Raw genomic sequence first — 13,804 nt, 5'->3', positions numbered from 1 at the left:
GCCCTGAGCAGGGACTAAAATATGTTCCTGCCCTTTAGAAGACAAATCTGGAAGCTGTGCCATCCCAACCCCCTCACAGAACCAATTGCATGGCATTCTAATTGCCAGCCTCTGCCTGCCACCCCCATCAGACTGACAGCTCTTTGAGGACAGGGATCACATCTGATGCAGCCATGTGTCCCCAAGGCCCAGGACAGGATCTGGCATGCAGGAAGTGCTCAGGAAATGTGAGCGGGGGCGGGGGGGTAGATGGACAGATGGACAATTAAATGAACAGAGTCAGAAATAAAGAAGACACAGTCCCAAAGATTAGAATACTTGGAAAGACATGGACGGTCGTGTCAGTGTCGGCAGAGTGTGATGGGGATCAGCACCGAGAGCTGCAGGGATCCAGGGGGTCCTAACCCAGCTTGGGGGAATAGCCTTCTTCTTTCAAATGCTAACACAGATTCGGGCACTTGCTGTGCACCAAGGCCACATGGCTTGAAAGTGGCAGAAGGCTGAGACATCACTGTGGCTGCACATTTCCAAGTGGCTCTTAAGGGTAGGGCAAGGGGCTATGAACTGAATGGCTCCCCAGGGCAAAGTCAGGCTATGGGTGGAAATTACAGGAAGCAGATTTTAGGTGGAAGGAGCCGCTTCTGTAGGTAGTGAGTGCCTCATCTCAGGGGGAATGTAAGCGCGGGCCTGGCCAGCCCTTGGGAACTCTGATGAGTATTTTGTGTGTTTTTTCGTTTTTTTGTTTTTTTTGAGACGGAGTCTCGCTCTGTCACCTAGGCTGGAGTGCAGTGGCGCAATCTCGGCTCACTGCAAGCTCCGCCTCCCAGGTTCACGCCATTCTCCTGCCTCAGCCTCTCCGAGTAGCTGGGACTACAGGTGCCCACCACCACGCCCGGTTAATTTTTTGTATTTTTAGTAGAGACGGGGTTTCACCGTGGTCTCAATCTCCTGACCTCGTGATCCGCCCGCCTCGGCCTCCCGAAGTGCTGGGATTACAAGCGTGAGCCACCGCGCCCAGCCGAGTATTTTGTTTTTTAGACAGAGTTTCACTCTTGTTGCCCAGGCTGGAATGCAGTGGCGCGACCTTAGCTCACTGCAACCTCCGCCCCCCGGGTTCAAGCAATTCTCCTGCCTCAGCCTCCTGAGTAGCTGGGATTACAGGCACCTGCCACCATGCCTGGTTAATTTTTTGTATGTTTAATAGAGAAGGGATTTCATCATGTTGGCCAGGGTGGTTTTGAACTCCTAACCTCCAGTCTGCCTCAGCCTCCCAAAGTGCAGGGGTTACAGGACAGAGCCACCGTGCCCAGCCTTTTTTTTTTTTTTTTTTTGAGATGGAGTTTCACCCTTGTCACCCAGGCTGGAGTGCAATGGTGCCATCCTGGCTCACTGCAACCTCCACCTCCTGGGTTCCAGCGATTCTCCTACCTCAGCCTCCCGAGTAGCTGGGATTATAGGTGCAAGCCACCACGCCTGACCAATTTTTGTATTTGTAGTAGAGACGGGGTTTTATCATGTTGGCCAGGCTGGTCTCGAATTCCTGACCTCAGGTGAGCACCTGCCTCAGCCTGCCAAAGTGCTGGGATTACAGACGTCAGCCACTGCGCCCAGCCATGAGATGCATTTTGAACGAGATGATCTTTGGGGTCTAACAAAGTGCTGACTTCTTATCATCTTATATGAAATTCCAGAAACAGTGAGACTATTTTCTTTTTCAATAGGAGGAAACTGAAATCCAGGCAGTATTTGATATATTTAGGGCTCTTGTGGTTCTGAAACTGCTTCCTTGGTTTAGAAGCATTAGGGAGGGTGATGTGTGGCCGGGCTTCCTCTCAAAATGGTATAGTTGGGTCTGATCATGTAACAATGCCGCAGAAACACCATGAGAGGGTGGCCCTGTGGGCCCTGGAGTCTGTGCTGCCTGCTTGGGTGACAGGAGGTGAGTGGGTGGCTTAGCAACAGTTTCTGAGCAGTGATGTACAAGGCCACGTTCCCAAGGGACAGTGGGGATAGTGGGGCTGGACTAGCAAGTGGCTTGTAGGCAGAATGCACTGGCCCTAGGCTGGGCAGTCTGCTGAGGGTTTATGCAAAGGCTGGGTGGGGCTGGAGTGGGAGTCCTGGACATTACCTTCCCTTTGTGGAAAGTGGGCCTGTGACACGGAGGGCATGGAGAAGGGTGCAGTACCTGTGTAGGAGTGGCCCTTGGGCAGTGTGCATGTGTATTCGATAGAGAGTGGGAATGCTGTGTACACTGAATGCGTGGGCTTAGACATCTGTGGTGACATGTGCAGCCTGGTGAGGGGTACGCTGTGTGCATGTGGAGGCGGGGACAGTGCAAGGTGGATACACGTTGAGATGTGTGTCCACAGCACAGTAGTTGCTGGCGCGAATGTCCAGAGGGAGGGTAGTGGGAAGGTGAGTGTGCTCTGTGTATATGCTGCATACTTGTGGAGGGGTTGCCGTGACAAAGTGGCTGCTGGTGTGTGTCCTTGGTGAGGTGTGTGGTACACTGGGGGTACTCACTGAGGGGCATGGGGCATATGATTGTTCTGTACATTTTGAGATATGTGTACAGGATGAGGCATGTTCACTCTGTGCACAGGCTGTGTGTGAGTGCTGAGATGTGTGCATTTTTCATCACGCAGTGACCATGCACTGTGTTTCCATAACAGTGTGAATGAAATGGCAAGGAATGTAGCCTGTGTGCACTGCTCTAGGGCAGCCAGCAGAGCCCGGCCTCAGAAGGACAGGGAAGGTCCCCTTGGTTGGTTACTGCCACCATAACCACTGGAGACTGGGGGACCAGGGCTGCCCCCACAGCTGTGACCTCACCTGCCCTATCACAGCCCCGTTCCATGGACGGAGTCCCTGAAGTTCAGATGGGAAAACTGAGCCCTTTTTCCAGCTCACCATGTGGCTACCTGATCCGGGGAAGCACCTCTGCTCTCTGTATCTCAGTTTCCCCACCTGTGGGACAAAGAATATCCATTGGCTCTGGGACCCCGTCCCCCGTCATGCTGATGTGCCAGGGTCCTCTGATCCCCCACTCTAGGCTCAGGCTCCGGATCCTGGTCTGGGACCTCTTTCTGCAAGTGCCTTGCGTCCCTCAGGCCTGGTGTGCTCATCTGTGCAGTGAGATCATAAGCATCCCCTGAGACAGTCAAGTGAAGGGACTGTGGGGCTAAGTAGAGATGGCTGCAGTGGAGGCCACTGTGACCACAGGGCCTAGGGCATTGCTTCTGGGGCAAACCCAGCCTGGGATCCATGGAGAAATCCGAGGCTGGAGTGGCTCTGGAACCCGGGTATTCCTCCCAGCCCAGGGCTCTGCTCTGCTGCCCCGTGGTTTCAAAGGCGGGAAACCCAGCACGTGAGCCCGAACTCTACAGGGAACTAGGGAGCTTCAGGTCCCGGAGATGGGGGTTCTCGCCATCTGCTTATTTTCTGCAGTGGCCCCACTGAGTCCTGTGCCCCATCCCCAGGTGCCCGGCGGCGGCGGCGAGTGGAGCACCACGCTGCTGTCCCCACGTGAGACGGATGCCGCGGCCGAGGGCCCGATCCCGTGCCGGCGCATGCGCAGCGGCAGCTACATCAAGGCCATGGGCGACGAGGACAGCGACGAGTCCGGCGGCAGCCCTAAGCCCTCACCCAAGACCGCGGCGCGGCGCCAGAGCTATCTGAGGGCCACGCAGCAGTCGCTGGGAGAGCAGAGCAACCCCCGCAGGTAGGCGCGCAGCTCCACCCTTACGGTCCCGCCCACAGGCAAGCCCCGCCCACTACGAGTCTTGCTCCCTTGGAGGACCCCCCCCCGATTAAAATAAGCCCCGCCTGCGTGTGAGCCACGCCCCCTTTGAGCCCTACCCACTTATGAGTCGTGCCCCTTGAGAGAACCCCCCTCATTAAAATAAGGCCTGCCTGGCGCGGTGGTTCACGCCTGTAATCCCAGCACTTTGGGAGGTCGAGGCGGCTGGATCACTTGAGGTCAGGAGTTCAAGACCAGAATGGCCGACATGGGGAAACCCCGTCTCTACTAAAAATACAAAAATTAGCTGGGCTGGCGGCAGGCGCCTGTAATCCCAGCTACTCGGGAGGCTGAGACAGGAGAATCACTTGAACCCGGGAGGCGGAGATTGCAGCGAGCCGAGATCGCGCCACTGCACTCCAGCCTGGGCGACTGAGCGAGACTCTGTCTCAAAAAAAAAAAGAAAGAAAGAAAAAGAAAAGCCCTGCCCGCATGGAAGCCCCGCCCAGAGGCTTTTTCTCGCCCCTTCGGGTGAGCCCCGCCCACTTGTGAGCCCTCCCGGGGAAAACCTCTTTCAGTAAGTACAAGTCCGGCTCACCCGCAACCCTCGTCCCCTAAGTGAACCCCTCTTAGGTATGCCCCTACCCCGGGAGTCCCGCCTTCCTCCTATTCGGCTGTCCCCCGGAGATCCCAGCCCACAGATGAATCCTGTCCCTCAGCTTCAGATCCAGGTGAACTCCCTACTATAATGATCCAGGCCCCCTAAGTGAACCCGCCATCAGGTTAGCTCCCTCCATGAGATCCTCAGGTTGGCCCTGCACTCTGATGAATTGACCTCGAAGAGCCCCGCCAATTGGAGAACCACCCCTTGAGCCCCACCCACAGTTCAGCCCTGACCACAGGTGAGCCGCATCCTTTGGTAAACCCCGATAATGAAAGCCACTCTCGGGTGATAGGTCCAGGTAAACCCCTCCCACAGGAGCCACATCCCCAGGTAAGTTCCACTCCCACAGGGGAACTGTCCCACGGGATCTTGGTCTTCAGGTTAGGAGAACCTGCCCTCAGTGAGTGCATCACCTGTAACAGCACTGCCTAGCAGAGCCCGCTGTACCCTTGCCCCTGTAACTGATCCCTGTGGGGAGCTCCGAGATGGGGGAGGGAGGTGAATCCAGAAGCCAAAGAGTGATAGACAGACTTTCCCTGTCCCAGTGCCTACCTAGAATTCACCAGCCAGCCCCATCGTGTTGCTGTAAGACTTGGAGGAGTTAGAGGGAACAAGCTTCTCCCTAGATCTTCAACTAGGGGGGACAGGAGCCAAGGCTTCATGAAGGAGGTGGCCTGGGAAGACTGAGACAGAGGGAAGAGAACAGGTCAGGTGACACTGGTACCTAGGCAGGAAGAGGGCAGTGTTCTCGGAGCAGCCAGGAGTCTAGCTGACTGGGCAGAAGATGGAGAATGGCCACCAGGTTGGAATTCAGGACACTACCAGACAATCCCAGGTCTGCCCTTCTCTGAACCTTAGTTTCCCCATCTTTTTGGGGGGGAAGTGGGGAACAGGGTCTCGCTATGTTGCCCAGGTTGGAATGCAATAGTGCAATCATGGCTCACTGCAACCTCGTCGACTTCCTGTGCTCAAGCAATCCTCCCACCTCAGCATCCCGAGTAGCTGGGACTACCAGCATGGGCCACCATGCCCAGCTAATTTTTTTAAAGAATTTTTTTGTGGCCGGGTGCAGTGGCTCACGCATGTAATCCCTGCACTTTGGGAGGCCAAGGCAGGCAGATCACTTGAGGTCAGGAGTTTGACACCAGCCTAGTCAACATGGCGAAACCACATCTCTACTAAAAGTATAAAAATTAGCAGGTTGTGGTGGTGCATGCCTGTAATCCCAGCTACTAGGGAGGCTCAGGTATGAGAATCACTTGAACCTAGGAGGCAGAGGTTGCAGGGAGCTGAGATTGTGCCACTGCACTCCAGCCTGGGTGACAGAGTGAGACTGTCTCAAAAAAAAAAAAAAAAAAATATATATATATATATATATATATATATGTATGTATGTATGTATGTATGTATATGTATATATTGCTCTCCCCTTGCTCATCAGCCCCCACACTGCCCAGGCTGGCAGTGACTTCTGTTTTTCACTCTGCCACTGGATGACCTTGGCCAGTCTTTTTCCCTCTGGGCCTCAGTTTCCCAGTCTGAATAATATATACATATATATACATATATATGTATATATTGTAAAGATGGGGCCTCACTATGTTTCCCAGAGTGGTGTTGAACTCCTCAGCTCAAGTGACCCTTCTGCTGTGGCCTCCCAAAGTGCTGGGATTATAGGTGTGAGCCACCACGCCTGGTCAGTTTCTCAGTTTCCCCATCTTTTTTTTTTTTTTTTTTTTGAGACAGAGTCTCGCTCTGTCACCCAGGCTGGAGTGCGGTGGCACAAACTTGGCTCACTGCAACCTCCACCTCCCAGGTTCAAGCAATTCTCCTGCCTCAGCCTCCCGAGTAGCTAGGATTACAGGCGCACGCCACCATGTCTGGCTAATTTTTGCATTTTAGTAGAGATGAGGGTTCACCATGTTGGCCAGGCTGGTCTTGAACTCCTGACCCCAGGTGAGCTGCCCGCCTCAGCCTCCCAAAGTGCTGGGATTACAGGTGTGAGCCACCACGCCTGGCCCAGTTTCCCCATCTTTAAGTGAAGGGGCTGAGCTGGAGGATCTCTAAGATCCCTTCTAGTACTGAGATCCTACAATCTTATGAGTGACCAGTGGGCATTAAGGTGGGAGAGGCAGGAAGCCTGGGGCTTAGGCCTAGAATTCAAGGGAAGCAATAATAACAACACTAGTAGTAGTAGCAATAATAGTAACAGCTGCTGTCTGTTAGCAGTTGCCCGCTGGCCACTGTGCCTGACCTGATATCCTTTAATCTGCACCACTGAATCCTCACTTGCAGCCCCAGCAGGCAGGTAGTGTCATCCCCATTTTAGAGATGAGGAAACTTAAGTAAGGGGTAATGACTTGCCCAGGGTCACCCAGCAGAGAAAGCTGGATTCCAATCCAAACCCTTCTGTATCAGGGGCCTGAGCTATTGGATGCTTGGATTTTATCCTCAGAATGAGGACTGTGGGATGCCCAGAGTCAGGTAGACAGGAGAAAGATTGAAGGGCTGGGGCCATGGAGATGAGGGGTGAGTCTAGGGGCCTGATAGAAGCCACTTGAACATCGCAGCAGAGCTGATGCCCTTTGGGAGCCCTAGGCTGTAGAACTTGACCCACATCTGACGGGCCTCTGGAAATGTCCCAGACTTGCAAGGAGGAAGGAAAGGGGCTGTAGAATTGGGCAGGGCCTGCCTCGGACTTTAAACAGTCTAATGCAAGCTGGTGCTGCCACCCTGCGGCTGCAGCGGGCATCACAGGTGTGGACCACCTGTGCATCACAGATGGTCAAGGCCTCCAAAAGCTGGGTGAACAATGGGTGGGCTGAGCCCTGTCTGCTCCCCACTCCCCACCAGGAGTCTGGACCGCCTGGATTCAGTGGACATGCTGCTGCCCTCCAAGTGTCCGAGCTGGGAAGAGGACTACACCCCCGTCAGCGACAGCCTCAACGACTCCAGCTGCATCAGCCAGGTGAGGGTGGCAGGCAGGCTGGAGAGTCAGGGGGCTTGGGTACTGATTCCCATCTGGGAGGAGGACACACGCCCAGGCCCAGCCCATGCTGAGTGGCCCCCAGATGTCTGCACTGTGCTTCTATTTGGTCCTTGTTCCTGAAGCCTCCTGTGTGTGTCTCTGCCCCACCGACTGTCCTGTGGCTGGAGAGCACAGTTACGGGGCCTGACCCAGGACCCCAAGGGAGGAAGCCCACACCACCACTGTAAACACAGGCTGCCAGCGGGGCGCCTGTCACTTCTCATTGGGTTCAGAACCATGAGGATAGGGAACTGGAGACCTGGATTCGAGTCCCAGTTTTGTCACTTGACAGTATGAACCCAGGATAGTCACCTCCCCTCCCTGAACCTCGGTTTCCTGATTTAGCAGAGGAGGGTGGGCATTTCTATTTGGGGGCTGTTGAGAGGAATAAGTGGGATCGTGAAGGCGGTGTGCTCAGCAGAGGGTAGCTGCCTTTCTGGTTATTATTAGCATCTTGTGTGACCTCCAGCAAGTGACTGCTCCACTTTAGACCTCTGTGCCCGCCTACTCATGGGGCAGTTGTGCTCCTAGGTGCAGCCAGCCCTGCCTGTGTCAGTGAGGAGCACGCTGTGCTGCACATTGAATTTGCATGCCACCCACTCAAACATCAGCTCCTTGAGCACTTAACCACCCCCAGAGGTGGCCTTGTTATCCATATCCCCATTTCATAGGTGAGGCAACTGAGGCTCAGAGAGATGAGGTCATCATGCAGCTAGGAGAAGACAAAATTGGGCAGAGATCTGGGGCTGTTCAACCCAGACCTGGACCTCAGCTCCTGCCATGTACTCAGCACTTCAGGGTTTGCAAAGGGAGAAACAGCCAGGACTGAAAGGCACCCCCCATCGTGTGGATGGGGAGATGAGCCCCCCGAGAAGACAGACACCTACTGGTAGTAGCAGTTAGGCAGTGGGGCAGCCAGGTGTGGGTCCAGCCTCCTCTCAGCAGGAACAGGCCACTGTGTGCAGGCCCAGGACCAGGGCTAGAGGACTGTTTAGAAGGCTTGGGACCCTGACTCCTCACAACTCCATTATTCCTGGCCTAGCCAAGCTCCTTCCCCAGCCCCTCAGACGTGGGAAGGGGTAGAGTGCCCCAGCCCAGGGAGCTCCTGCCCCTGCCCCCCTCATCCAGACTCCACCAAGTCACACCCGAACAGCCGTCCTCCAATCCATACTCAGTGGCCAGAGGGATAGCTGTCAAAGCCACACCCCTGCTCCAGACCCTCCCTTGGCTCCCACCTCCCCCTGAGGGAAAGCCAGAGTCCTTACTTGGACCTGCGAAGCCCTGTAAGACCTAGACCCTGCCTCCCTGTTGGACCCTGTCCCTTGCCCTGCTCCAGCCATGCCAGGCTTCTTTCTGCTCCTTATATACAAGTGTGCCATGTCATTCTGCTCCAGGCCCTCTGCATTTGCTGTTTCCTCTTCCAGGAGCTCTCTTCTCAAATCTTTGCACAGCTGGCTCCTCCTCGAGTTTCAGGTCTCGGCTCGAATGTCACTTCCTCAGAGAGGCTGCCTGTGATCGCTCTGTCTAAAGTAGCCCTCCCAGGCGCTGTCCCCTTACCCTGCTGTTCCCTTACCTTATCACTGCCTGGAACTAGAATCATTTGCTTATTTACTTAATGCTGTCTCCCTCTAAAAACTAGGATCTCCTGCAAGCGGAGGCCTTGCTGTCTTGTTCCCTGCAGTGTCCCCAGTGCCTGGCACAGTGCCTGGCACAGGGCAGATGCTCAGTAGGTGTTTGCTGAATGGACGGCATCCCTCCCTGTCTCTCTCATCCCACCACATTTTCTCGTCTCAGTCTTCCTGTCTGTGTCTGTCTCCGTCTTTCTCTCTCTGTTCCCTCTCCCCTCGTTCACACTTTTCTCTGATTCTCTCCAGTGTGTCTCCATCTCCATGTCTTTCTCTGTGTCTCTCTGTCTCTCTACACATCCCATCTCCACCCCCACCTGGGCCTGGCACCCAGGACACCTTTGCCCTTTAACTACACAAAAAGTCTTATGAATCAGCCAGGCTGGGGGCCGCAGCAGGTCTCACCCACCACCTGCTGCCCAGTCCCAGTTCTCTTCTAGTCCAGGATCCTATGACCCCTCACAGCCTCACCTCTAGAAGCTTGAGTGACCCAAGCCACATATTTGGCCCCAAAGTCAGAGATATTCTAGCCTGGGGAAGAGCAGGCTCTGGGCTCCATCCCTAATCTGTATCTCCAGGTGGGCTGCCTGCCAGATGAGAGGCAACAGACAGAGGATCCATGGTCCCAGGGGCTAGACCTAAAGAAGGACTTTTATTTATTTATTTATTATTTATTTTATTTATTTTGAGACAGAGTTTCGCTCTTGTTGCCCAGGCTGGAGTGCAATGGTGCGATCCCAGCTCACCGCAACCTCTGCCTCCCGGGTTCAAGCGATTCTTCTGCCTCAGCCTCCCTAGTAGCTGGAATTATAGGCATGTGCCACCATGCCCGGCTAATTTTGTATTTTTAGTAGAGATGGGGTTTCTCCATATTGGTCAGGCTGGTCTCGAACTCCCAACCTCAGGTGATCCACCCGCCTCGGCCTCCCAAAGTGCTGGGATTACAGGCATGAGCCACTGCGTCCAGCCAAGAAGGACTTTTAAACAGCAGATTATAAGTCCTCAGTAATGCCCAGCCCCAGAAGGAGTGAGCCTCCCATCCCTGGAAGAAGCCAAGTAAGACCTCCTAGCAGCTGGGTCCCAGCCAGTCTGGGGAGGAGGTTAGACCAGCCAGCTTCAAGTTTCCTTGCAATTGACCCTGAATCCCCCACCCCAGCCCCAGCCCTGGTCCTCCCATAACCCTCACCCTCTCTTTCCTGCAGATTTTTGGACAGGCCTCCCTCATCCCCCAGTTGTTTGGCCATGAGCAGCAGGTCAGTATGTTTGCCCTTCTCTGCTACCCCAATCCCAGAGTGTAGGCCTGGGTCTTAGGCCTGCCCTCTGAGTGGTCCCAGCACCCAGCCCAGGCTGGTACAAGCAGAGCCATCACCTGGAAAGCCACTTCCAATGGATGGAGTTGAGGCTCACATTGGTGTTCTGACCCTCCACTCCCTGCCCTTATTGCTTCACCTCTATGTGCTTCAGTTTCCTCCTTTTGAAAATGGGGAAGAATGAGCTAGGTGCTCTGGATAGGGCAAGAAATAACTCCAGGACTCCTGCCCTCCTCTCTCCTCCCGCAAAGCCTGGGTCAGGCTTGGGGAGGCTGTTTGAGTTGGACAGGTCAGGGGCTGGGGGCTGGTGATATTAGCTTCCAGGTCCCAGCCCCCAGATCCCTTGGCTTTTCTCCTTTCTGGAGCCCCAGGAGGACATTTAAGGATGTTGGGGTGTTGGAGTGAGTGTGGAGACTTTCCAACTTCACACAGGTTGGCGAAGTTGTGCTTCTCATGGCACTTTCTGGCTGCCCTGAGGGCACCACCTCCCAGACACTCCTATCCTGCCCCTGGAAGTGGTCCTCTCCTCCCTCCCAGGCCAAAGACCAAAAACCAGGGGCAGGAAAGGTACTCTGAGATGAACCCCACTTTGTAGCCAGGAGTGGGTAAGGGACTTGTGCAAGGCCATACATCCCACAGGGGCAAAACTAGGACCAGACCTCCAGCTCCTGATTCCAGCCGTGGATGCCCCATGTGTCCCCTCCCCCATGTCACAGGAGTTGTGTGTTCCTCCTGAACACATGATTCAAGAAGTTGTTTAAAGAGCCCACAGTTTGCCAAGCAACCTCTTCCTCATCCACCTTTAATAGGCGAGTGGTAAGGATGTGATGCGTTAACATATAAAGCCCCCAGGACAGTGCCCCCTACACGGTAAATCCTCAGTCATACACACACCAGCAGCGCTGACCAGCTGGCCTCCCCACCGACAGCTCAAGAGCATCTTAACCAACACTGACAGACTCCACAGAGCTACCTGTATTCGTGGGTAGAGGTTACTAGGTGCATACTCTCTTGGACTCTATCCTAAGCCTGTGATATGAATTCTCTCATTTCATCTTGACCACAGCCCTGTGAAATGGGGACTATAGCCCCATTTTATAGGTGGGGAACCTGAGACACAAAGCAATTAAGTGACTTGCCCACGTTCATGTTGTGAGGAAACAATGGGCCAAGGGTTGGACCCCTGGCAGTCTAGTTCCAGAGCCATGTGGTTCCTGTGTGATCCCAAAGCAAGACCTCATACCCCTGGCAGTCACAAGGGTCTCTTCATAACTTCAGGCTGCAGTTTTGGAGGAGAAACACCTATCTCTTTAACACTCCTTCTGAGTGAATTTTGGGTATGCCACATGGCCTATATTTTATCAGTACTATACAGTAGAACTTTCTGTAATGATGGAAATGTTCTATAATCCACACTGGCCAATAAGGTAGCCACTAGCTATATGTGACTTTATTTATTTACTTATTTTTGAGATAGGGTCTCACTCTGTCACCCAGGCTGAGTGCAGTGGTGCAACCATGGCTCACTGCAGCCTCGACCTCCCAGGCTCAGGTGATCCTCCCACCTCAACCTCCCGAGTAGCTGGGACTACAGGCACACACCACCATGCCTGGCTAATTTTTTATTAGAGACAGGGTCTTGCTATGTTGCCCAGGCTGGTCTCAAACTCCTGGACACAAGTGATCCTCCCACATGAGCCCCCCCAAAAAGCTGGGATTATAGGCGTGAGCCACTGTGCCTGGCTTACCTGTGGTCTTGAGCAAGTCAAATGTGGCTCCTGTGACTATGGAACTTTATTTAATTTTAATCAAAGAAAAAATTTTTTTGAGACAGAGTCTCGTTTTATCACCCAGGCTGGAATGCAGTTGCCCAGTCTCGGCTCACTGCAACCTCCTCCTCTAGGGTTCAAGTAATTCTTCTGCCTCAGCCTCGTGAGTAGCTGGGACTACAGGCGTGTGGCACCACGCCCGGCTAATTTTTGTATTTTTAGTAGAGACGGGGTTTCACCGTATTGGCCAGGCTGGTCTCAAACTCCTGACCTCGTGATCTGCCCGCCTCGGCCTCCCAAAGTGCTAGGATTACAGGCATGAGCCACCACGGCTGGCCTAATCAATTATTATTATTTTTTAATTTTTTTAGAGACAGGGTCTTGCTTTGTCCCGCAGGCTGGAGTGCAGTGTCACAATCATAGTTCACTGCAGCCTCGAACTCCTGGGCTCAAGTAACTGGGATTTGAGGTGCATGCTACCACACCTGGCTAATTTTTGTATTTTTAATTTATTTTTTAGAGCTGGGGGTCCCACTATGTTGCCCAGGCTGAATTTTAATTAATTTAAACCTAAATAGCCATATATGGCTCGTGGCTGCCATATTGAAATGCACAGATTTGGCCAGGTGCAGTGGCTCATGCCTGTAATCCCAGCACTTTGGGAGGCCGAGGCGGGCAGATCACGAGGTCAGGAGTTTGAGACCAGCCTGGCCAATATGGTGAAACCCCGTCTCTACTAAAAATACAAAAATTAGCCGGGCATGGTGCCACACGCCTGTAGTCCCAGCTACTTAGGAGGCTGAGGCAGAAGAATTACTTGAACCCGGGAGGCAGAGGTTGCAGTGAGCCGAGATCGCGCCACTGCACTCCAACCTGGGAGACAGAGCGAGATTCCATCTCAAAAAAATAAAAAAAGCACAGATTTAGACTTTTCCATCCACCCTCTAAATTGGGTGAACACCCATCTAGTTGTTTGACCTGATGCAGTCTCAGATGAGAACACGAGCACCTTTTTCATGTAGATGAGGAGAAACTGACCCAGAGAAGATAGTGATGGCCTGAGGTTACACAGCTGGGTGGGACACAGCTGGCCCCAGGCCCAGATCAACCTTTTCCTCCACATGGTCAGTCAGCTTGTGCCCCCTCCCCCTCTGGCCCAGGCCAACCCCTAGGATGTCCACATCTTTGGCCAACTGACTCTCCAGCTTATCCTCTGTGGTCTTCAGGTACCAACATGGCCTGAGACATGGGTCAGATAGCCCTTCCAGAACCCTCAAAGAGTATGTGCATGGTGAGGCCCCTCAATGCTCACACCGTTGGCTTCAGATTTTCAGGGTCCTAGACAGTCATTTCTGGAGAAATACTTAGGAACCATCTACACAAAGTTGAACTAGATGCAAGAAAGCAAATCGCATACACATCACCATTTTCCATACTGTCCGTGGCAGACATCATTAATCAATCCTCACTGCAACTACCCTCACTCCAGTTTTATCTTCTCCCACCAGACAATTGCTTCAGCTTCATCTCTGACCTCTGCCTCCATTCCAGACCCCTTTCCTAACATCCATTCTGTATAACAGGGCTAGATTAATCTTCCTTAAATACATATTTGGAGTGTTGGTTCTGCCACTTCCTCACTGGGTACCCGTGGCAAGTGTCTTCCCCT

General features: G+C 53.5%; 1 protein-coding gene across 7 annotated transcripts in view; it reads left to right on the top strand.

The window, feature by feature from the left end:
• DLGAP4 (DLG associated protein 4) overlaps positions 1 to 13,804 on the top strand; it is a 168,805-nt gene that overhangs the window by 66,341 nt on the left and 88,660 nt on the right. For 6 of the 7 annotated variants that reach the window (XM_032141839.2, XM_032141840.2, XM_058433152.1 and 3 more), the window contains exons 3-5: positions 3,480 to 3,721; positions 7,257 to 7,371; positions 10,259 to 10,309. In XM_032141839.2, coding sequence (XP_031997730.1) covers positions 3,480 to 3,721; positions 7,257 to 7,371; positions 10,259 to 10,309 — 408 coding nt within the window. The remainder of the gene's footprint in view (positions 1 to 3,479; positions 3,722 to 7,256; positions 7,372 to 10,258; positions 10,310 to 13,804) is intronic. The other variant, XM_032141842.2, reaches the window with a different exon arrangement.

The sequence above is a fragment of the Hylobates moloch genome, unplaced genomic scaffold (assembly GCF_009828535.3).
Source record: "Hylobates moloch isolate HMO894 unplaced genomic scaffold, HMol_V3 SCAFFOLD_21, whole genome shotgun sequence".
Taxonomy (NCBI): domain Eukaryota; kingdom Metazoa; phylum Chordata; class Mammalia; order Primates; family Hylobatidae; genus Hylobates; species Hylobates moloch.
The sequence above is the reverse complement of the archived record's forward strand: the minus strand, read 5'-3'. Positions and strand labels throughout refer to the sequence as shown.